This window comes from Mauremys reevesii, linkage group 2, assembly GCF_016161935.1.
Source record: "Mauremys reevesii isolate NIE-2019 linkage group 2, ASM1616193v1, whole genome shotgun sequence".
Lineage (NCBI taxonomy): Eukaryota > Metazoa > Chordata > Testudines > Geoemydidae > Mauremys > Mauremys reevesii.
Window position 1 is genome coordinate 217,250,394 of NC_052624.1, and position 23,451 is coordinate 217,273,844.

The window sequence follows — 23,451 nt, forward strand, 5'->3', positions numbered from 1 at the left end:
TTTAGGGGACGTTCTTATTAAGGGGGGAGCCATACATTGTGTATTTGGTTGTCATGGTAATAGAATCTTGTTGCTATGGCAACTGAGTTATTAGGGGATAGCCCTGGTTTTTTGTTAGTACAGTGTGTGGCAATAAATGGCTACTTTTAAGGTTTACAGCTCTCTGTGTCTCCAGTGATTTCTTCCTAAAGCTGTTGTCCCCAAGGATATAACGCTTACTTTTTAAAAATTTGTCAAAAGCTACAACTTCTTCATTTATATAAAAATTGTGCATTGGAATAAGACGGCTCTACTGATGTGTTTGAGGTTAGTGAGATCTCGCCATGAATTTCTGCCACCACATCCTGCTTCCCAGTGCCGTAATATCTTCTATTCCTCTTGGTTATGAGAATTCATTCCCAGAAGTCTTTGAAATGTACTTTGACTCAAAGGAATAGTGGCTAAGTGTTTGGAGAGCCGCAGTGTTGATGATGAAGGTGTGACAGATCAGCAACTCCTGGACATAGAAATAATAGATTTGGTTGTAATTAGTGTATAATGTTAAGTGAAATTCACTAAGAATTTTTAAAAACCTGTCTGGAAGACAGTTACATGCACTTGGTGGAAGGCATTGATGCCTGTAAAATTTAACTTCAATGAGATAATTCTAAAGAGATTTCCATTATAGTTTGTATAGCAAGAGAACTGCTGACTTTGTTAAATCAGTTACACCCAGATGTAGTCATCATAGCCCAGATTTTAAAAGGTAATTAGACATTAACCCACTCAGTCTTGCAATGCCTAACTGACTTAGGAGTCTAAATCCCATTTTCAAAAGTGATTTGGGCCCTTAGGACCCAGATCCTCAACTATATGTACTGATTTCAACAGGAGTTTTTTAAAATGAGACTTAGGCTCCTAAGTCAGTTAGGCCTTGAAAAGATGAGCAGAGCAACACCAAAATTCCTTTAAACATCTGGCTCTGTTCCTGATTCTAGAAGTGGTTTGTATTATAGTGATATGTGGTTTGTTTTAACAAACCAATTATATGTAAATTGTCTCTGGAAGCCATTCAGCCTTCTGGGTAACTATGAAATAGATTCATTCAAACTGTATTTGATTCATTATATACATTTTTGAGAATGAACATCTTCAAAGGGCCTTTTTATCTGATTTAATAATGTATAATATTTCCTTCCTTAGATGTTTGTGTGGTTTAAAAAATGTTTAAGAAATTAATTCCTGTCTAGTAGGCCAGTATCATACTCATTTTATAGCTTTCTTTCCTCTAACCACTGAATCGGCCCTCCCAAGTACTGCTTTTTGGCACCTTTTCGTGTTTTGTGTGCGAAGAAGTAGGAACCTGATCCCACGCCTACTGAAGAATCTATAGAACTCTTCCCATTGACTTCAGTGAGCAATGAATCAAGCCCACAATGACTATACCCCAGTTATATATCATTTGCCTTTCAGAAAAGGCTCCTCAACCTTAGCCAAGAACTTTTAGGTACCGAAAGCTGCTCAGTGTAAAAAAACATTTTGACCTTTAGCCTTCCAAATAATTTCTGGGTCAAAAAACAGTACCAGTAATACAGGTTGTATTTAAAGTGACATTGCCAAGTACATGTTTTTATATTTTTAATTTTTTTCTTTTATTATTCATGGTTTGTACTTCACTCTGATAGGCTTGAAAGTAAAATTTCATTCCTTGATTACTTTGTCCTCTTTCATTTACAACCATTGATTTCTCTTTCAAAAGATGAATCAGCTTCTGCACTGCAAAGTAATTCTATGGGTAATTTTGTTTTATATTTATAAATTCCAAAGCTCAAAAAAATGATGACTTTGGGCTCTTATAGTTTTAAAAAAATTAAAAATCATTGAGCTTACAGAGTCTTATGTGTCTATGTGCAGGCTGCTAGGCTGGATGTCCAAACTATGACAATATGCTACAACAGAGTGTGTATTAATGGGTCATTTCCCTTATTCCTAAACATCATAAAAATGGCAACCTCTTTATCAGCTTTGCAGCTAAAATGCCTGAGGTTTACAAGTCAAAATTTGGTCTTCATTCAGGAGCAAATTATGGTATTATTTCAGAGAAATTTGATTTTGGTTTCACTGGAGTATGGACATTTGAATATTGGGTTCTGAAAATGAACAGTTATATACACTCAGGCATTGCTGATCGCATCAGTGCCCTGATCCTGCAAACATTTAAGCACATGTATAATTTTACTTGTGTGAAGTCACTGAACTCTATGGAATTGCTCATGAGTAGAGTTATCCAAGTGCTTTCATGTGTCCAGGGTCAGTGCCTAAATTGGGACCCAAGGAAAGGATGTGCAGCTTGTGCATGCTCAGATCGGTTAGCTTTGGAGTGACAAGGCATCCACTTATAGACACACTGTTGTGGCTTGTTGTTATGGTTATTTTTATTTTTTTAATACAGCAAGTGAATCATGTTTCAATAACCATTTTGAAGGCGACATAGTCATGGATAAATGTGGCAAACTCTTCACTAAATATATAAGTAAGAATCTTACAGTGTGTACATGTAGGAGGAAAGACTTGTTAATGCTTTGAGGTTGGGTAAAACTAAACATGATCAAAACAATTTCTGAAGTTAAGGGAGAGTACCTTTAAACCACTCAGATACAGATTTTTCTGTCTATTATATCTTTTTGAGGCCTTGTCCTAGGGCATCCTCTTGTGCATGGAGCACCCTCCTGCATCAGGCCACAGCACAATTGGCACACCTGTCTTAGTTTCTCTCCTTCTGAGTCCCCAGTAACTCTATCTTAGGCTCTTTTGCCACAATAATACCCTACCTGAGCTGCAATGTTACAAAAACACTGCAAATGTAACACCGACAGACCACAGTTGTCAACGGGCGAGATTGAACCTGGGACCCCTGGAGCAAAATGCATGAGCTAAAAGCCATATGCCTGTTAGCTAAGGCTGTAGAGAAGAGTCATCTCTCTCTCGTCTCAGTGCCACTAGAAGGGACAGAGCACCACACCCAGGAGGTGTGTGGGTTACATAAATATAAAATATAAGTCCCGACAAATAGCCTATTTGTCATCCCCTGTGTGTATAGTTCCTAAAATCCCAAGACTTGTAGTCCTTTGACGGTCCACATACTACATACTGGTGTCTTCCATCATACCCGGCTTTTTGTCAGGCCTTTCCTCTGTGTGTACCAGGACAGCCACCCCAGCTCTTCCAGGTGCTGCACAACCCCATTCTTCCCAACAGGAACCCTCACAGCCATGCTGCAGGGAGACCATCCTCACCCAAAGAGCATTCATAACTCTCCCTGGATCATGAGCGCACTCCATTCCTCTGATTCCAGCTGTCCAATGTGGAGACATCAGCGAGTACACCTCTTCACCGGTCCCCTGTCTTCAGCCCTCTCTGGACCTCTGCTTCACTTCTCCAGCTTAAAGACATCAACAGGCAATTCCCTCTGCTGCTCTCTGGCCTGTCTCTGGGTAGGTCAGTTGGCAAACCCTTCTTACTGCTTTCCTACTTTCAGCTTTTTCCAGGAACCTCTTCCAGTCTCCTAGTCTCTGGCAGCTCTCACCTATCCTTTTCCTGACTGACTCCTCTGAGTCACCAGGTATCCCCATTTCTGATTCTCCCTGTCCCATGGGGGCACCTGTTCTGGCTCAGCGGGACTGGACCTGCTTCATTTACAGTGGCCAGCCACCCTATGACAGGCCATAAGAAAATCACAAAGCTTGTTCTTCATTAAATATCAAGAACCCTGTCACCTTCTCACAACCATACTTAACTCCATTAATAAGTTCAGTAGATGAGAAATGGGCATGCAGTCAGTTCAAAATCTGTCTTTATTTTACAGAGATTTTTTTTCAGTAGAAATTACTTTACCATGGCTGCAGTTGTGCAGCAGCAATGAGAGAGGATGATGACAGTATGATATACAGTAAGTTTGTAGCCAGAATGTATGGGGATCCTCTCATTATCAAAATGTTGGTTGGCAACTGCTCTGAGAACGACAAAGAATGTCTTAGAGTCCTCAAGTTGGCTGTAGAATTCTTTTGAGGGCAGAAGGATGGGATCCCTTCAGTGATAAAACTAGCAGCCTAATTAACCAGATCAGGGTGTGCTAAACTGCTATGAAGATGATGTATGTGACAAGTAAACAAGAAAAATCTCCACAAGAAGAAAGGAAGTTTATGGAAGTGAAGAAGCCAGATCACTCTAGATAAAACAAAGTATATTAACTTCACCAATTGGCGCTTTAATTATTAACCAGGCAAGAGTTGTATTCTAATTCCATTTTGACCAGAGAGAGAGAATTTTAAGTGACTCTTGCTGCATTAAGACACATTCAGCACATTTGTGCATAAGATAACTGCCCACTCTAGTTGGTGCATTTAAAAATGATTCAGCCAATAATCCTTACGGCATAAGTAGAGCAAACCTTTTTTTTTTTTTTACTGCCATCTCCTATTACTTTTACAAAAAGTGGCAATATAAATCAGCGTCCAAGCCTGTTGCTTTCGTCAAAATTTGGCTCTGAAAAGAAAGCTCCATTAGCATTTTCTGATGTGTAAGTACTTTTTTTTTCCCCCTTCCTTTGGAAGAATCCTTACCATTGAGAGCAATGCTTCCTCAATGCTAATCTGTCCATTTATTAACAACAACACATTCATACTGTAATGAATTTTAACTACATGAAATTGTTCATTGACCTGAATAATCCTCAGCAGGGAAAAAAACTTGTTGTTTCAATTCTGTCATTTTGACAAATGCATGCGATTATCCAATTAGTCTTCAAATTGGCTTTGTCATCACAGGAATCTGTTGCAATAAGTGAGCATTTCGAAAACTTAAATGAGGGGGGAAAAGACTCTCTTGAAAATAAATTCTACCTACTAATCTGCAACCGGGATGAGGGATCGAGGTATCTTCATCTCCTTGATTAATAGAGATGGAGAGTGAGAGGACTATGGGACGGATAGGCAGGCAAATTCTGCCTGCTTGCCCCTCCAGTAGACTCTTTAAGCACCCAGCTTATAGATGACACTACTCCAACTACTTGATGGATGTGAAAGGAGTGGCTAACCGTACTTGACATGAAAAGTAGGAAGGTGCAAAGAGGGCCACCCAGAATTTTAGTGGGGGAAGTACAAGTCATTGGGATTTGTTAGGGGATGGCAGAAGGCCGAGTGGTATGAGGAACAACCTGAGTTTATGCTTGCCAACCTTTCACAAATGTGGGTTTCGATTAGCAAACAAAATGAGCTTTGAACTAAGGTTACATCTGAAGTTGCTAGAAATGCACTTCAGAAGTGTCACAGAGCTCAGCTGTGAAACATAATACAGTAATAAACTGCAAATATCATTCTGGCTGGTTACTCTGTGTAGTACTACCTGTAGTTCTCAGTGTAGCAATTCTTGCCTGCTTAAACTGTTTACTCCTTCTGTGATTATATTTTTCTGTGTACAAGTGAGCAAATATGATTCAGTTGTTCTGTATTATAAGTCTATTTTTCAGTTACATGGAGAAGAATGGGAAGATCTTCATAATTCAATATTCAAATAGTTGAATTATTTTCCAGTTTTAGATTAAATCCCCATCATATTTCCTCAAAAGTTTACTTTATGGTTTAAAAAAAACACCCTATCTTCAAGTTACCTATGATAATAGGGTGAAGAGGAAATTAAATTCTTACCAGGAAGGAAATTCAAGGACATTAAATACATTAATATATTTAATCCTTTGATCCCCTTGAAATGGGAATAATGAGCTCATTTAAAATTAAATAACCTAGCAGTAAGCGGCTCATGTATGAGGGGGCTTCTCTTTCATGGAGGGTTCCAAACATAAGGAGTTGAAATGGGGTTAGGCTTGGAGAAAACAGCAGGGAGGGGAAGAGGAGAGAAGAATAACCCCTCATAATGTCAGTAATATTTTTATTGCTAGTGTCTTAGTTGTTCATATTTCTTTTTCCTTATTGTATTACAGGGTTTCACAACATTTTTTGAATCCTGCCCCGTGTTAGCCTTGGGGGTTTTTTTTTCCTCAGACCTCACCCCGCCTTACAATAGCGAGGATACTGCCACCTAGTGTTGTTAATGCATTTGATCAGGAGATATCAGGCAAATTGCTTAAATCAAAATGCAAGTTGAGTGGTACTATAACAGTACCTCTTACCTTTACATGTGAGCAGTGCCGAGACCTCGGATGCCAGGTCACAATGCTGCTTACTCAGATTTGGTTTGGTCCCTGCTCTGTCTTGCCAACAAGGAAGGGGCTCTGCCCTTATGCCATTCAGCTCCTCAGGGGCCTATCTCCTCTTCATTGTTCCCCTGTCAAATTCAAGTTCTCAAGAGTGTGTGGGGAGGCATAATTCCCCTGTTTAAAAAGGAAGAGGGATATGGTCCTTTCCTTCCCCCATACCTCTGGTATCCGTAGCCATGCCTCCTTAGAAAGTTTGACGCACTCCCCTCAGTTGAGAACCTACGTTCTATCCCATTGACCACACACATAAATATCTGCTATACCTCAATGCAGTGCAAAGTGAGTGCAAAGGAGTGAGAGACTCTAAAGTGCACTAAGTCTGTGCTACCATACAAAGTGGTTCCTACATCAAGTCAGATTTTTAATGTCAGTAAAGCAGGCTGTAATACTTCCCATTAAGTTTTAAATGGCACTATGCAAGATTAAAGATACAGCTCAATTTGTTCACTTTATTACCAGGTTGTTTTAAGAGTCATATAGTGAGAGTATTGTAGAAGCAGGGGCGGCTCTAGGTATTTTGCTGCCCCAAGCACGGCAGCAGGCTGCCTTCGGCGGCTTGCCTGCGGGAGGTCCCCGGTCCCGCGGATTCAGCAGCACGCCTGCGGGACCGGGGACCTGCCTGCCTGCCTGCCACCCTCACAGCGACCGACAGAGCTTGCCACCCCAGGCACACGCTTGGCGTGCTGGTGCCTGGAGCCGCCCCTGTGTAGAAGTCTAAATGTTTATATGATTTGAGTACTTGTCTGCAGAGCTTAATAACAAATCATTGTTAGTTCAAGGACTGGGGGAAAGATTCTCCTTTGCTTTGGCAGGAAAACACAACAATCTCAATCTTAATAAATTACTGAGCTAGTATATTGCTTTGGACTGAAGACAAAATTGTCCAGTAAACAATTGCTTTTGATAAAATATATGGGGGGAGGGGTTAAACAAAGATAAAAATATTCTGTAGGACTATGAGGACCATCACAAAAGGCATATAAAAAAACCTTGCATGATGAATATTTATGGAACCTGATGCATTCCTTTTGCTGGTTTACTAGATAAAGGAATATACCTGTGTTGAGCAGTGAAGGATGAAAATTGCCAGCTCTATTTGAAGCATCATCTTAAAAACAAACAAACACACACCACATGCAAAAAACCCTTGTGTATTGTGGTATGCCTCTGTTTTTCTATGAAACATTCTAAATAAATGGTGAAAGAAAAAAAGCTTATTTAAACAAGGGATTTACACCAATAAATATACATTTTCAAAGCAATGAGCTCTGGAGGCTTAGCTGCCCAATTCCCAATGTATTTATTTGGAATTGTGAGGTTAATGCTATGAAAATATAGATGTATGAGTCTCTATTATGTGAAGGATTCTTATCACAGCTACTGTAAGAATCAGTCCTATTATATAAGAATGAGGCCTAAAATTCTCTGGGGTGAGGGGAAATCAGAGAATAATTCTCTAAAATGAAATAAAGCAACAACCTTGTGAAAGTAATTCCCCTCCACGCACATGAACAAAATGGCCATTCTTTTTTATTAAAATAAGTATTTTACCCCTCTGCGAGCTTTGTCATATCCATGGTGAGATTCAGTCAGCTGTGTTATATTCACCATGTAATGCAGAATTTTAGCACTGAGATGGAATAACAATGATCATATAGGACAGTAAGGTAGATGTGAGTATCTGCAGATTGAGGATACGTCAAGGCATGCTGCCTATCCATTCTCCTAGTGATTTAACATACACATTGCTGCTGTTGTTCAACATAACCCTTGAAGGACTCTATGTGAGAGGGCATTTGGATTTGATGATTAGTTATTTAACAACATAGATGGGAATCTGCCCCAAAGAAAGTAACCGAATCCCTATAAAGCAATTGTATTCACTTCACTTAGTCTCATAGATAGGGTGGACCTCACTTTGTGACTGATTCAGCAACGCACTTACCTGTTTTGCTGGAAAAATTCCTGACTAGCTCTAATTACTAGTCATTACAAAAAGTAATGATCCAATTGGGGCCGTAAGCCCTCTTAAACCAGTGTGTAAAACATTTAAAAATCTCATCCTTTCCTGATGTTCTCCAATGTGGTGCTCAATCAGCACCCCGAAAAAGGCAGGCCTCCGGTGTATTACAAGCAAACAGATCTTTAATATCAAGTAGTTTGAGCGGTAATTAAATCTCCTTATAGTTTAGCTTGATTGGCATCCCACATTCCATAGCAGAAAAAATAAGAATAGAATGCATTAGAATTGCTGGGAAAGCATCATGGAGATGGATGTGTGTATGTGTGGTCTTTTTCTTTTATATATCGGTAAACCTGGCCTTGTGTTCCTCGTGCAGAGAACCTGTCTTTTATGCATCCTGTTCGCTTAGTGAAGAAGACAGAAAACCACTTACAGAGCTAAAATGACAAGACTGCTTCAAGGAGCAGATTTTCTGAATGAGCTAGACTTCAAAACCCTGGCCAGCTCTGCTAGGCATTTGTTTTTCCATGTCTACATGAAAGCAAAATATTTTTACTCATATTTATTATTGCTCTTTCATTCACTCACATCCGGACACGATGGAATCTTCTGATATCTTTAAAAACAGTTCACTTGTAGGGAACCCTGACCCTATTGAAGTCAATGGGGCTTTTGCCACTGACTGCAGCTGAACCAGGCTCAAATCTTCTTCCCAGCCTTTTTGTTTGGGTGAATTTTCTGTTTAACCATAAACCATGGTAAACTCTGGGAGTACTAAGCTGGGACAAGAATGTTAGTAGCAGTGGGGTGACAATTATCAAAACTCTTCACCAAGCCATCAGGATCTTCCTACCTGCTGTATAACATGTTCATTTGTCCTCTGGCTCTATCTTTGTCCTGTTGCCCTACTCCGCTGCTGCACATAATATTAGTCTGAGAACTCCCACAGAAATAATTGCTTTATTTTCATCTGTCATAGAATATCAGGAAGGGACCTCAGGAGGTCATGTAGTCCAATCCCCAACTAAATCATCCCAGCCAGGGCCTTGTCAAGCCTGAACTTAAAAACCTCTGAGGAAGGAGATTCCACCACCTCCGTAGATAATCCATTCCAGTGCTTCACCACCCTCCTAATGAAAAAGTTCCCTTTTATTTAGCATTTTTTGTTGTAATTTTCTTGAGTTAATATCTTTTCATTCTTTATAAAGTAAAATTAAACACTCACATTAAAACTCTGTGAAAAATTACACATCAGACAGAGCCTTTTAGGCTACGTAAGTAAATAATTTTAACAACATATTGGGAAGATAAGAAATGTGGATTTAATAAATACATGTCAAGTTATGAATTATTGTCCTGCTCAGCTACAGTGTCTGCATCCTGTAAATACATATTGAATTGGATGTACATGGATTTTTTTTACTGAAAGAAGGGTTCTGGTTAATTTATCATGTAAATATAGAGATTCTTTCAAGTGTTCATGGTTCACCTGAGACACCATAATAATATGAATCAACTTGCACTTAATTAATACATTTTGCATCACTTATTGCCTTTGGAAATTACAACAGCAGCAAAAATTGCTTTGTGGCTGGAAGTTTATCGGAAATAAGACTTGTTCTCTTTTTTTCCATGTGACGGGACTGAGAAGCTTGGCAGTCCTCAAACAAAGCTGCTGCTTCTTGAAGATGGAAATGCTATTCAAATATCTAAATGTCCATAGCATTTGGTCATGCCTTATTCCTTTAGGACCTCCACTCCTTTTCTGTGTGTGTGCAGTATCCATACCACTTCTGAGACATGAAGTTGTCTGATGCGCTGCTCAGTTCCCTTTCCTGGCTGAACTAGTAGCGATACTCCTTCAGCTCAGTGGATAGATATTTAAATTTTATTCTACATATATATGATTGGTATATATGATGAGTTCTGTGTTTGTATGTATGCAGCCAAGGATCTTTAGGTCCTAGTTCTGGAAAGGGACACAGAATCACTGTTCTTTCTTTCCATGTGGAATCCAATTAAATTGAATAAGATTTTGTGATGGAGTCCATGCTTGCAGATCCTTGTGCAGGATCAGAAGGGAACCTGCCATGGTACATAATTTCTTGGGTCATCTTTTGTGTGTTAAAGCTTTTCTTTCTTATTTATATTTATCACACTCCGTAAATGAGCCATTGATCTCCAGAATTAAAAACTGTTCATTTTAAATTAATGAGCTTCCCATTGTTCTAGATTTTGTCTTTGAATCAAAGTTAGCCTGTTTATCAAAATTTAAAATATCACAAGGCTATGGATTTGATTGTATCTCCTGAAAGACAGGATATTCTTTATCCACTTCCAATCAGCTTAATGCGTGTAGCACCTATGATTTCTCCAGTTTCACATGTCTAATGTATTCATAAAGACTTGAGGCCACTGTAGTAGAAAATAATTTTGAAAAATAAAACACTAATTTGTGGGCCAACCTTTCTATTCTTTAGAATCTGTGTGGCTATTTTATTCATTTAAATTGCAGAAAAGGGATTTTATAAATATACTTACTGACAATCTGATAGTGTTTTGTTTAACAGTTCCTCTGTAGGTTTGATGGCAGTATTTTAGCTTGAAAGAGAAAAGCCCTTTATTGTTAATAAATCCTCAATAAAGGATATTGTCCGCAAAATCAGTTTAACTTCTTCCCATGATGTAGAGTCAAGGGGAAAAAATCTCAAATATCTCATGAATGCTTTAGTAGTGAAGTAATCAAATTTAAAATATCAATACATCCACATAGTATGAGTGACTTTATCCTGTTAGGCTGATGAATAGTAGATGTACAAACTTTATAAAATGTAATCAGAGTTGTGGGAAAGAGAAACTACCAGCTGAACATAAATTACTTACCATACTATAAAAATATTAAATATCTTCAGGCCAGGTGGTTGTCACATTCTGGGGTGCAATCCATACCAATGAGTGGTTGTGTCACCACTTGCCCTGTAAACTTGGATGCCTCACAGTGCATTGCTGATGTAGCTCTCAACCTGGGCAGCTCACAAACAGCCTGACAGCATGCATATCACAACCTGAGTGTCTGTCTGTGCTAAACAGCCCTGATTCAGCAGCTCTGACCCGAGTAGCCAGTCTACAGCACTACCCTGACTCCCACCAGCCTTAGTTACTACTCGCAGGGTAACCTCAACACACTCCCAGTCCCATATTTTCCCAGAAAAATGTGTTCTGCCACATCCAGCCCTCTCCTGGACAGTTCAGAGAAATATTATGGTTTGTTGCCCCTTTAAGGAGTCAATATTCAACTTTTTTTTTTTACTTTAACTGAAGTTACCAACCAGTTCAGTTTAAACACAACAGTGGATTAGTTTCGATTAAAAATAAAACAAGTTAGGATTTTAAGTGAATTCAAGCATGAGAGAAAATGTTAGAAATGGTTACCAGCAAATAAAAATGAAAATACGCATCTAACAGTCTAAAACTTAATCTAGCAAATTTTGGTTCATGGTTTTATTCAAGATGGCCTTTCTCCCCACAGCCTCCCAGCAAGATGGTGACTGACCCTCTCTTTGATCAGGATCTCTACCAAAGGCACAGCTGTCTTTGTCTTCTTGGGTGAAAGAGAGGACTTGGGGGTTTCCGCCCCTTTGTTTTCTTCTGAAGGTTATCCCTCCAAGTAATGTTTATTCAAGCAGTGAGGAAGGTGACATGGAGTCTGGTGATGAAGGACGCTCCACACTCTTTCTTCCCCCACTTACATTTGCTGAATGAAAATTGTTCTGTTTACTCCATTTCCTCCCCCTGTTGTCTTAAGGACCCTGTTTACTACTTATATGTAAATTCAGTAAAACACACATTCCTTTGTTTCGGATAGATTTGCTTAACAGGTCTTTTGCCTGTCTAGTTGTATCTTACTGTGTATCCAATTAAACAAATCAAAAGCTAGAACCTACTAAATTTAATTTAATTCCTTTCACCATGCAACTGTATCAGTCTCCAGAAATCAGCAATCATTTGCCATTTACCTGACATCATCAAAAATATTTTGCTAACTCTTGTACCAACCTTACAAAGTCTTATATGTGTGAATAATTTTACTCACTTGAATAGCGCATTTAAGTCAATTACCTCCTCAGACCCCTAAGAAATCTCAGGCGCACACTTCTGATTTTTCTGGCACTGTGAATGACATCCCAAGTACCATTAATAAAGGGAAATAAATTAGGGTTTTCAGTGGAATATTTCTTTAAACTTTACCTCATTGTACCTATGATCGTCTCTCTCACTCTGAGTATATATGTGCAATATAACTTTCCCCTTGGGATCTTACAAAAGAGGTTTAGGCTTTATGCTTAATTTTGCTCATTGGAGTTGGACCCATTGAGTAAATGAATTTTCAGGCCAGAAGGGACCATAATGATAATTTAGTCTCATGTCTGGCATAACACTGGCAACAATAAAATGGAACAGAAATATATTTAAACCCTACAGGGTATGTCTACACTGTCCATGTCATCTGACCCAGGATTGTGGGGTTTGGGCTAAGGGGAAATTGCTGTTTAGACATTAAGGCTTGGGCTGGAGTCCAGGGTCTGGGACCCCGATGATGAGGGAGGGTCCAAGAGCTTGGGCTTCAGCCTGAGCTTGAATGTCTACTACAATTAAACAGCCCCTTAGCCTGAGCCACATCAGCCCAAGTCAGCTGACAAAGGCCAGCCGTGAGTGTTTAACTGCAGAGTAGACATACCCCCTAGAGCTGGTATTAATATATAGAGCCATTAATTTTGGAGCAATAAACTCATGCATGTTGTTTCTGCTCTTAAAAAAAATGGAACAGTCTCCATCCAGGGTCCTAAAATATCATAGGTTGAGTCATGCCCATATCATGCAAACAGGAAGGTGAATCATTTTACTCACATTAGTAATTTTGCTTTATGTAGGTAGTCCTATTGGCTACTAATGTGTATAAAATTACTCATGCGTAAGCATTGGCCAGACTGAGCCCTTTGTATCTCAGTACTCAATCTGCAATACATCGGAACCCTGAACAGAGAAAAGCCCAAGTTTATTAGGGTAGAAACAAATTACACAATCTTATTGCCCTAAAATTAACAGGTCTGTTCCATTAACAGTTCTATATGAAATAGATATTGGTTTGTCTATTTTCTGTGATATTTTACTTTCTACACTGGAAGTCAGTTTATTATCAGCAAAAGAAATGTATTAGTTTATCAGGTGTTCATGGATGTGTTTAGTCCCTGTGTATGGTTTCTCCACAGCTACAGATACCAGTACTCTGGAAATACTCTGGTTCTTCTACTTTTGGTCTTGACTCACTCACATATCATAGATTGGTGCATAGTTACATTCTAATTTAAGTAATCAATTTCCAAAGAGGAGATGGTGATTTTTAAGGAATCCCCAGCTCTCTGAATACAGTGTAGATATAGGCCAAGATTTTCAAAAAGTGCCTCAAGGCAGGCTCCTAAATCCATGTTAGGAACCTAAATAAGGGGTTTGAGTTTCAAAAGGGTTGATCCACCCAGTAACTCCCATTGAATAGGTACAGTAAACAAAGGTTGTCATTAGAAAACCACAAAATTGTATCTGGTGAGTATAGCTGTAGTTATACCATGATATAACAGTTTTGATCCACTGTTTCTTCTTTTTCCTTGCTCTGCCTTTGTAGTGGGGATGGTGAAAGGGGAGTTGGCCTGTTTTTTTGTTTGGCAGAGCAGCCATTGGGTCCATCTCTGTTTTTCATAGTTGTTACAGTTCTTAGAAAATGTTCAAATATATTATGCAGGATGAAATAATGAATATTATATAAGCAAAAACTAACAACAAAAGAAAAACCCTGAAACAAAGTATAAATTGTGTAGCGTTCCTTTCTTAACCCAATTATTTAAAATTATAATTATACTCTACAAGTTTCCGATGGGCATATTGCTTCTAACTTAAGACTTTTGAACTGGAGTACATAGTTAAAGTAGATAGTATACTAATGACATGAATAATTCTATGCTGCATTCAGTTGATGAGGTGTATACAATATTTCAGTTTTAATATGTATAAATTATATTTGTGTGTTTTAGCTTATATTTTTTCATTCATGCTATAGTGGAAATCTTTTTCATAGCGCTAAGTGCAGTATACTGCTACTATGTTTTAATTCACAACTCTGTCAGTTACAGGCTGTGTGGTCTGGGGTAAATCATTTAAGCTTGCTGACCCTTAGTTTAGCTGTATGTCAGATTGGTAAAATAATATCAACCAAATACCATGATATTTGAGTAATGTCTGAACATTATGTTAAGGTCCTTGGAAGAAGCTATAAAATTGAAATACAAATAGCATGCCTTCTCTCTCATACTGAATCCTTTCTTTCCACAGAAGGCAACAGACCACCAACCAGGATTATACAAATAAGAACTTTCAACCACTACTTGAAATTTACTCTAGCTTTATGGTTACTTGGTTTCTTACACTTCAGTTTCATTAAGGTCCTTTAATTTGAATTTTCAGCATATTTAGAATGACTCCAGCCAGTTTTTTAATGGGATGATAAACTTCTGATATCTGCTGAATATATATTTGCCTTTTACTTTTGTTGGTACAATGAAAGTTTGTTCTGATAGTTTCCCATGAATAGGCTTTCTTTACATGATTATAAGTGAATTAAAAATGTCATTTTGAATCACCAGTTCAGGATCTTTAGTTAAATAGGATTTGAAGGGCATCAGCATAATTTGTATGATGAACATGTAATGTATGAGGAATTCATCAACACTATTGATTTTTCCCTCAGATAGTCTATATGGGCTGGACAGAAGAACGGGAACAAGACTCCCTTCAGGACCGAATGTACACACCAAAGTTCCTAGCTCTGAGGGGTTCCTCTCTTTACAAATTTATAGCACCTCCAGTAAGTATATTTCTCATATTTAGCAGGGAAAAGTGTATTTAAAATAATTTTATCCCATACAATGCATACAAGCATTTTACATAGTGATAGGTGAATCTGTCCACTGTCTACCAGGATATCTTATATAATAGTGAAAAATTATGGGGAATAAAATTAAAGTTCTGTAAGATAATTATCAAAGGTATGAAGTGCAGCTAGTTAGCACCTTTGTGCCCACTTACCAGGAGCACTTGGCAAAGTTGGAAGGGAAACACGTTGTTTGCTGCTAGGTATGGAAAGGTCAACCACCTTGAAGCAAACTGGTTAGATTGTGTTGAATGATAGCCAGACTTCCAGATTCAGACAGCTGAAGGCATGGGGACTATCAGAGCCTTTTGCATGCTGTGGAAATGAATTTTCAGAACATCTATGTCTCCAGATTTCATCTTGAATGTGACTTTTTATACTTTGTATGAGCAGCAGAGAGGAGGGAGATAGGGGAAGGGGAAAGTGGGCTGAGTAATATCATTGGTTTAATTTGAATTTAACCAGCAAAATGTTTAGGGCCAATTTTTACTATTCTTACTCATGTTGAGTAGTCCCTCATTTGAATTCTAACTCAACAAAGCATTTAAGCAGTCATGAGGTCCCATTACAGTAAAACACACAGTTAAGTGCTTTATTGGGTAGGAATAGATTTAAGCATGTGCTTTAAAATAAGCACATCAATTGTCAAATACATTGGGAGTGGCAAGGGGAGTTAAAAATTCAAAAGACAAACTGAAAACACAGAGTATCTCATTATTTTTGAACTTTCGGAATTAGCTATACTGCCTGTGCTTAGGTGCTTTTATGAATCAGGACCTGAGCAAGAAGTCTCAATGATTTCAGTGGGGCTGCTCACAGGGCTTTGGTTCTGAGAGGAAGCAGAGTGAAATTAAAGCTTAGAACTGGAGGAAAAAAATGTCTTTTCTCTATGAGCTGGGAGGGAAACAGAAGTAAATATCTATGTCCTGTAGAGCAGATTGAAAGTTACCACTCACTGTGAATAAGGGTGGATGAATCTGACCCCGAGACAGCACAATTATTGTTAGTTTTGGAGAAAACTTTTTCAAGGAGATCTGATTTTTTTTTAAATTTAATTCAGGACCAGATTCTAATGTTCTTACTGGTGCTGAGTAGCACCTTATTCCAGAAGTAGTCCTACTGAGTTCGATAGAACTACTTATCAAGTATTTTTTTAAATAAAAATATTATACTGGTTCTCCAGGAGGTGAGGTAGTGGAGAAGATAGCCAATCAGAGGGAGTTCACCCCTAGGAAAAGCTGACATTTGCAAGAGAGCTGGAGTCTCACATTCCTGTCTGCCTCCAGCCCTGGGCCAAACTCGCATAGAAATCATGAGTTGACAACACTGGTTACTACTCATTGAATGAGAGTTTCATTGTCAGTCTGGCCCTTTCACACTGGGTAAAGGGCTCAAAAAGCATTAAGTGGCTCTAAAACCTCTGGATCTGGCCATGGAAGGATTCTCTTGGCACAGACACTTGTAGAAGATGGCCATAACATCCTCTTCTCCCCGCCCCACCTCCATCCCCAAACACACACACACATAGTGGGTGTGCTAGAGGCACGAGGGACCACAGCACCCAGTATTGCAGAGATTCCAGGCAGTCATGCTGCACTTAGGGCAACCCCAAAAGGCTGCTGTAACTTGGACAGTTTCCAGGGATTAAAGGCACTTTACCCATCCTTTCTCCTGGGCTGCAAGTTCCGTGCAGCAAAATATCCCACCCAGTATGAGTAAGGGTATCAGACTCTGGTCCTTGGTTCTAAGACAGTCAAAGAGAAATTAGAGCTTAGAATCAGTGGAAAAAAAGTCTTTCCTCCATGAGCTGGGAAGGAAACCGAAGTAAAATTCTACGTCCTATAGTGCACATTGAAAGTGAATGACACTAAGAGTACCTTAACATAAAATAAAAAAGCCTTTGGATGAGTCATTTTCACCAGACAGTAAGTGCAATGCATGCACGTTTTGGGGTATTGGACAAAATTGCTTTATTTTAAAAGATTGCAATAGTTATGAAAAGGATTTTGAACATCATGTTTTATAACCATACACTTTTGTGCACACTTTAATGTCTGCAATCATATAGCAATGTGTGTTCTTTTTTTCTTGTAATTTTCAAAGATTAGTATCAAACTGTTTCAATATCACAATTTTTCAGCTTCTAATTATGGGTTACTTAAATGGGAGTCATAAAAGGACTATACTTTTTTGCAGCATAAGCTCCCTGAATCAAGTTGCTTTCTAAACAGGGATGTGATACCAATATTTTTACGAAGAGCTCTTACAGAAATTTTCTTTTTTTCCCTTTTTTTTTCTTTTTTTTTTTTGGACTTCCTGAGGTCTCTTCCAACCCTAATCTTCTATGATCTGCTCTTTTTTTCCCCTTCCCATTTGAAAAATAACGCTTTTCTCCTAACTATACTAAAAAAAGCAGCCATGACACTTGTTTGTCTTTGATTATTTATTTTTTAAAGTTCTAAAAGGTAGCAAGTGCAGAAAGGCGTTGTCTCAGGTACCCTCTGAGTCACAGTTCCTGCTCTGCTCCTTAGAAAGTATACTTGCATCTAGGCAATTGTGCTGGCCAGTGTTTGGGAGGAGGTAGAGCCAGGGCTCCACCTATTGCCCCTCCTCTTGCTCGGAGGGTAGAGTATCATGCATGCCATCCCCGTGCCCAGAGCTGGGATCTGAGTAGATTCTGTATGGGCAGTGTGTGCTTCGCCTGTCCTTAGTCCTCTGTATAGCCAAGTAGGATTCAATCATAAAGTGATTATATATTTTCATATAATTCCCTATTTCTCAGTAGTAGCACTCTATCAGATATGGTTTGTCAACTATGGTTTGTCCTCATGTATGTGTACATATGCTGGCATGTATTTATAACATATTTGCAGTACATTTTACCAAACATAAAACATGTGGACATGCCACTGAGAATTTTTATTCATATGAGTAGTCCCGTTTACTTTATTGTGATTACTCATGTGAGGAATGGGACTATTTGTATGAATAAAGGTTTGCAGGATAGTAACTCATACTTGGAAAAGCTTCCTTTGTTTTTGTTCCTGTATGGGCTTCTCAGATTGCCACCCATAAACCAAGACCTTAATAGGCTACAGCCCAGATAAGAAGTTAATTATACTCGATGCAGTGCTAACACTCTTGTTCCTTACTAAACGTAATTAAGGATATAAAAGAGAGGGTTAGAGAAAACAAATAAGGGCCAAATCCTGCATTGTTTACACAAGCAAAAGTCCCTTCAACAGAAATGGGGTTTTTGTTTGAGTAAAGACTTCAGGATTTGGATGTATATGATTGAATCTAAATATCCTTTTTATCGTTTGTAATAGAAAGGATGGGGGGAGGGGTGAACCATGTAACGTTGATGACTGCAGACAATTAGAACTCTATTAAAAGAGCAAATATAACACTTAATCTTTTTGATCTTTTCATTACTGAATTTTATTTTAGTAAGATAAAGTGATTGAGCTTATGCTTCTCTTGTCTGAGTTTCAATTATTTTAATCTATATGCTCAACAAGATTTAGTACGATTAGCACATTTGTCATGCAACTCCATAATCAAATTAACCATAAAGACACAGTGTCATCCTTTAGCAGGTCTAATTTATGTAGAAAACAGATGAAAAATGGAAATTTATATGATATCAGCAAACATCTTGGTGTTTTAATAGTTATTTTGAAGTAATCATTATAAAACTGTTAAACAAATCTGTGCATGATACAACATAAAAAGTGGGCAAACACTTTATAAAGTCCTAGATTGCTATATTACCCCAATCCTTCCCACAATAGCTCCCCAACAATCTAACATACTTCTCTCATGCATGTCTGTGGTTTCACAGGAAAAGGGATAAGTTCTCTCATCTATTTTAAAGGATATTTTTATTCTCAAGTCTTGGAGACCAAATATATTCCTCTTTCATTTTTCCTGTTCTTCAATATCAATAGCAATGATGTCTCAACCACTTTCGTAGGGTTCTGTTCTACTGTCCAATTTCTTTTACTGTTAAGAACTTTTTTTCTAATATATAACCTCAACTTTTCAGACCACTGTTCCTTGTTCCTCTGTCTTCTGAAACTATGAATAGTTCCTTTCTTTCCTTTCTCTCAGTTTCCTTGAAGGTACTTATAGAGTGTGATCATATCTTTCTTGATTCTTCTCCAGACTGTATACATTTTGCTGCCTGTTTCTGTCCTTTCTAAATCCTATTAATTAACCCTTATATCATTTTAATATAATCTGTAATGTTTCCATGTAGTACAATTGTTTTAAAATTAATACTTGTAAAAATAAATTTTATGTCCTGGGATAAACTTTTAGGTGGGCCAGAAGTATTTTTCAGAGCTTAAGGTTTGAAGGGGTGCAAGATTAGACACTTGCTAACACGAATATGATTCTTAGGCCTGGTCTACACTTGTGGGGGGGGAGAATTGATATAAGTTACACAACTTCAGCTACATCAATAACGTAGCTGAAGCTGACGTACTTAGATCTACTTACTGCGGTGTCTTCACCACGGTGAGTCGACTGCTGCCGCTCCCCCGTCGACTCTGCCTGCCCCTCTCGCCGAGCTGGAGTACAGGAGTCGATGAGAGAGTGCTCAGGGATTGATTTATCGCGTTTCACTGCCAGCCGATCTGGCCAGTAGTGAAGACATACCTGTTAGCTGTTGTCGCCTTTCCTGTGTTTGGATTGTAAACTCTTTGGGGACTGTCTTTTGTTAGGTGTTTCTACACCGCTTAGTGCAGTAGTGTCCTTGTGTATATTTGGGGGCCTTACCACAATATTAATAATAAAAAAAACACTACATGGGGCAGTGTGCAACAGGCCTTTACATGTCTGCTCAGTGAGGGGAAGCACGAAAAGACTGTCTTTTTTACAAGTCCTGTGCAAAGGTCTGTCAGGATTGCTCAGGGACTGCTCCCTCAGTGCATCTGCAGTGGCCAACAGCACTCCAAAGGCAGCAGGGAGAAGACAGAGGCTTGGCCTAACCCCATTCTTGATCCTGAAAAAGCTGGAAAGCTGGTTGCACCACCCTAAAGGATGATACTGCCTGAATACAGCCTCACTGTACCCCAGGACACTCAGGGAGGTACAGTGCTTCCCTGAGGTACAATGTCTCTTTGGGCTCCCTGTGGAGTAGTGTGCCTCCTCAGCACTGCCTACCTGAGGGCTAAATGTGTCAATATGACCCATGATAACAGTTCTCTAAGGCAATGTTGTGTGTCTTTTCTGTGCATATGCAGTGTATCAATGAAAGAAGATCTTTGGGACAGGACAAAATGGTCTATTAACTGTATCATTAAAACAAAGAAAAATTACATTATTTACTGTATTTTTGTTTGGTTTTTTTCCCCAAGGTCACCACGTGGGATTGGACACGAGCTGAAAAAACGTTTTCAGTTTATGAGATCATGTGCAAAATTCTCAAGGTATGAGGAGCAAATGTAAAAAGTTATGGAGGTGGCAGCTGAAAGGCAAGGGGGGGAACATCATAGCTAGATAAATTGCACAGCGTGCTGTCAGGAAGAGCCTGAACCTTCTCCCTTTGGAGTCAATGGCAAAACTCCTAATGACATGAGTGGGTACATGATGAGCAAAGTTTTTCCAAAGCGCTGCAGGATTGGATGTAAATGATTTTAACTGGTTTACCGTCCACATGGGAAAGTGTTTTTTTTCCACCATGATCCAGTATGTGTTTTACATTGGCAAAGCATTTTATAGCTTCTCAACCAATATAACATTTGTAATATAAATAATTTAGACTGAACAACTACAAAAATAGGGATTTATTCTGCCCTCAGATACATGAATGCAACTCTCATTGATTGCCACAGAAGCTTGTACCCATGTACTTGTGCGCTGGATAGAGCTCTGAAAATATATACATTGGTGTTCTCAAAAACTTGTCATTTACCGCTTTTAACCATCATTTACTCCATTCGTTGTATTCTCAATACATAGAACGAGCAACTAAATAATATTTAAAGAGTTATCTTTGCAAATGGCAAGGTTTTAAGGGGATCATATTTCATGTAACAGTATTGCATGTTATATATTTAATGTTGCTTCACGCTTACTATATTGACATTCTTTGTTTTAAACATCATGGAAATTGAACATTTGTGTAATAATTTTCATGTATATTAAATACAATGTAAAAATTGGAGAAAACAAAACAGAGTAGGAAAATGTTTCTCTTTCCATACATTTGAAATGATACTTTCCTTATTTTATTGTCTCCCTGATACATGTGGAAGGGAATTTGATGATTTCTCAACTTTTTAACATGGCCTCTATTAGAAGTCATTTATCATTTGACAGCAGTGTGATAGGACAATAACAGTGATATTTCTATGATGTAGCAACTTATCTGAAATGTTGGCTTTTTAATAGTAACCTTTGTAAATACCGTGTTAGAAAAAGTTCCCAGTTACACTCTTAAAATTTTATAGTTTGGTGGAAGTATCAATAATTCTGTCAAATGCAGATATTTAGAGTAATGTTAAGGACTCTGTGCAGTAATGTGCATAGTCAGTGTTAATTATGAGTGCCTGGTGGTGTGGCAAACACTGGGCAGTGGGTACATGAGGAATTTTTCTCATATAAATAGTGCTCGTGAAGTCAGTACCAAGACAATGTCCCATCCAAATATTTTATTATACAAGTTTAATTAAAAATAACAAATACGAATATTACATAGATCCTTTATCATTTTTTAAAATGTATTCCTCCATTCCCTTCCTTGTTACCTTACTCCCTCCCTCACGTGTTTACTCTTTTCATTCTTTTCCCCATTAACCATCTCTCCTTTCCTCCTATCTTGGTCCTGCTAGTGAAGGCAGGAGGCTGGACTCGATGACCTTTCAGGGTCCCTTCCAGTTCTATGAGATAGGTATATCTCAATGAAATACCTAGAAGAGTGATATTGAGCCCCATTAAAAGGATATTAAGTCAATATAAATATGGCTTTTTTTTCTTCCAGCCCTTGAATAATTTTTGGAGCTGCATATAGAGTGAAAGACGTAAGAGTACAATCTGCTTAGTTTATCAAAAAGAAGATCAAGAAGTGTCTTGATTATGATATATAAGTACATTATGAAGAAAATATCAGGTACCAAATGGCTGTTTAGTGAAAAGCGTAATGGGAAACAATGGCTGGAAGTAAAAGCTAGACTGATTCCAATTAGAAATAAGACACATATTTAAAAGTGAGGGGATTAACACACTTAAAAGTGAGGGGATTAACTGGATTCTCCATCTCTTGAAGTCTTCAGATTAAGACCAGATGCCTTTTCTGGAAAATACGGTTTACTCAAACACAAGTTATTGGACTCAATATAGGAGTGACAGGAATAATATAGGACTGATGGTTTTGTCCAGGATAAAGATGCAGCATTTAGAGTGTCTCAAAATCTTAGAAAGACAAAGAATGGAAGACAGTAGGATGGGATGTTTTCAGTGATGGGAGCAGAGCAAGAAGAAACTTGTTTTAACAGACTCTGTCTTTTGTGTGTGGTGCTCTGCCAACTTCCAGCCAATTCTGGCTTCCTTTACACACAGCAGGATTAACCAAGAGAAACCCTTAGACACAGACAGGAGTTGCCACAGCACCACAACAGAGGTAGGCCCATTTTCTGAGCCCAGACCTACAATGTGTATCCAGCTAAAATGGTGGGTGCCTTTAGAGTATGTGTTTGTAAATATTAGCCTGTGTAAATATAATATGCTTTGAGGTTCTGAGATAAAAGGCACTACATAATTAAACATTTTGTTATTTAGACCATTTTTTCTTTTTAATCTAGTGTGGTATAATCTTTTAGGCAGGTTATGCAAATTAGATTAAAATGTTATATCCAGGATAGTCAAAATTGCCTTTATTTCCTAAAGTTAGTTTTTACCACCATAGAAGACTCCACTTTCAATCATGAGTAAATCCCTTCTGTAGTCTGATCACCTCCTCTCTAGTTCCTGGGTGTCAAATCACAGATGTTTTGAGACCTACAGTAAAAATGCTATTTTATTTGGCATGAAGCAGTAGTTGTAGTCTGATGGCAAATTAGCTCTGAAATGAAATAGGGAACGATTATGTCCACATAGGCAAGGTGTCAGGATGGTGAACAGCTGGAGTTTATGCAAGGTATTATTCATATCAGTACAGTTAGTTCCTTACTATACTATATTCCTAATCAGCTCCAACCTGAAGGCATAGAAGGTTCAAGTCATATTTCAGACTCTCACTTCCCAACT

At 38.4% G+C, this 23,451-nt stretch overlaps 1 protein-coding gene across 6 annotated transcripts in view; it reads left to right on the top strand.

The window, feature by feature from the left end:
- The window catches only part of SNTG1 (syntrophin gamma 1), a 510,494-nt gene that overhangs the window by 431,174 nt on the left and 55,869 nt on the right, over positions 1-23,451 (top strand). For all 6 annotated transcript variants that reach the window (XM_039525348.1, XM_039525349.1, XM_039525353.1 and 3 more), the window contains 2 exons: positions 15,016-15,132; positions 20,562-20,633. In XM_039525348.1, coding sequence (XP_039381282.1) covers positions 15,016-15,132; positions 20,562-20,633 — 189 coding nt within the window. The remainder of the gene's footprint in view (positions 1-15,015; positions 15,133-20,561; positions 20,634-23,451) is intronic.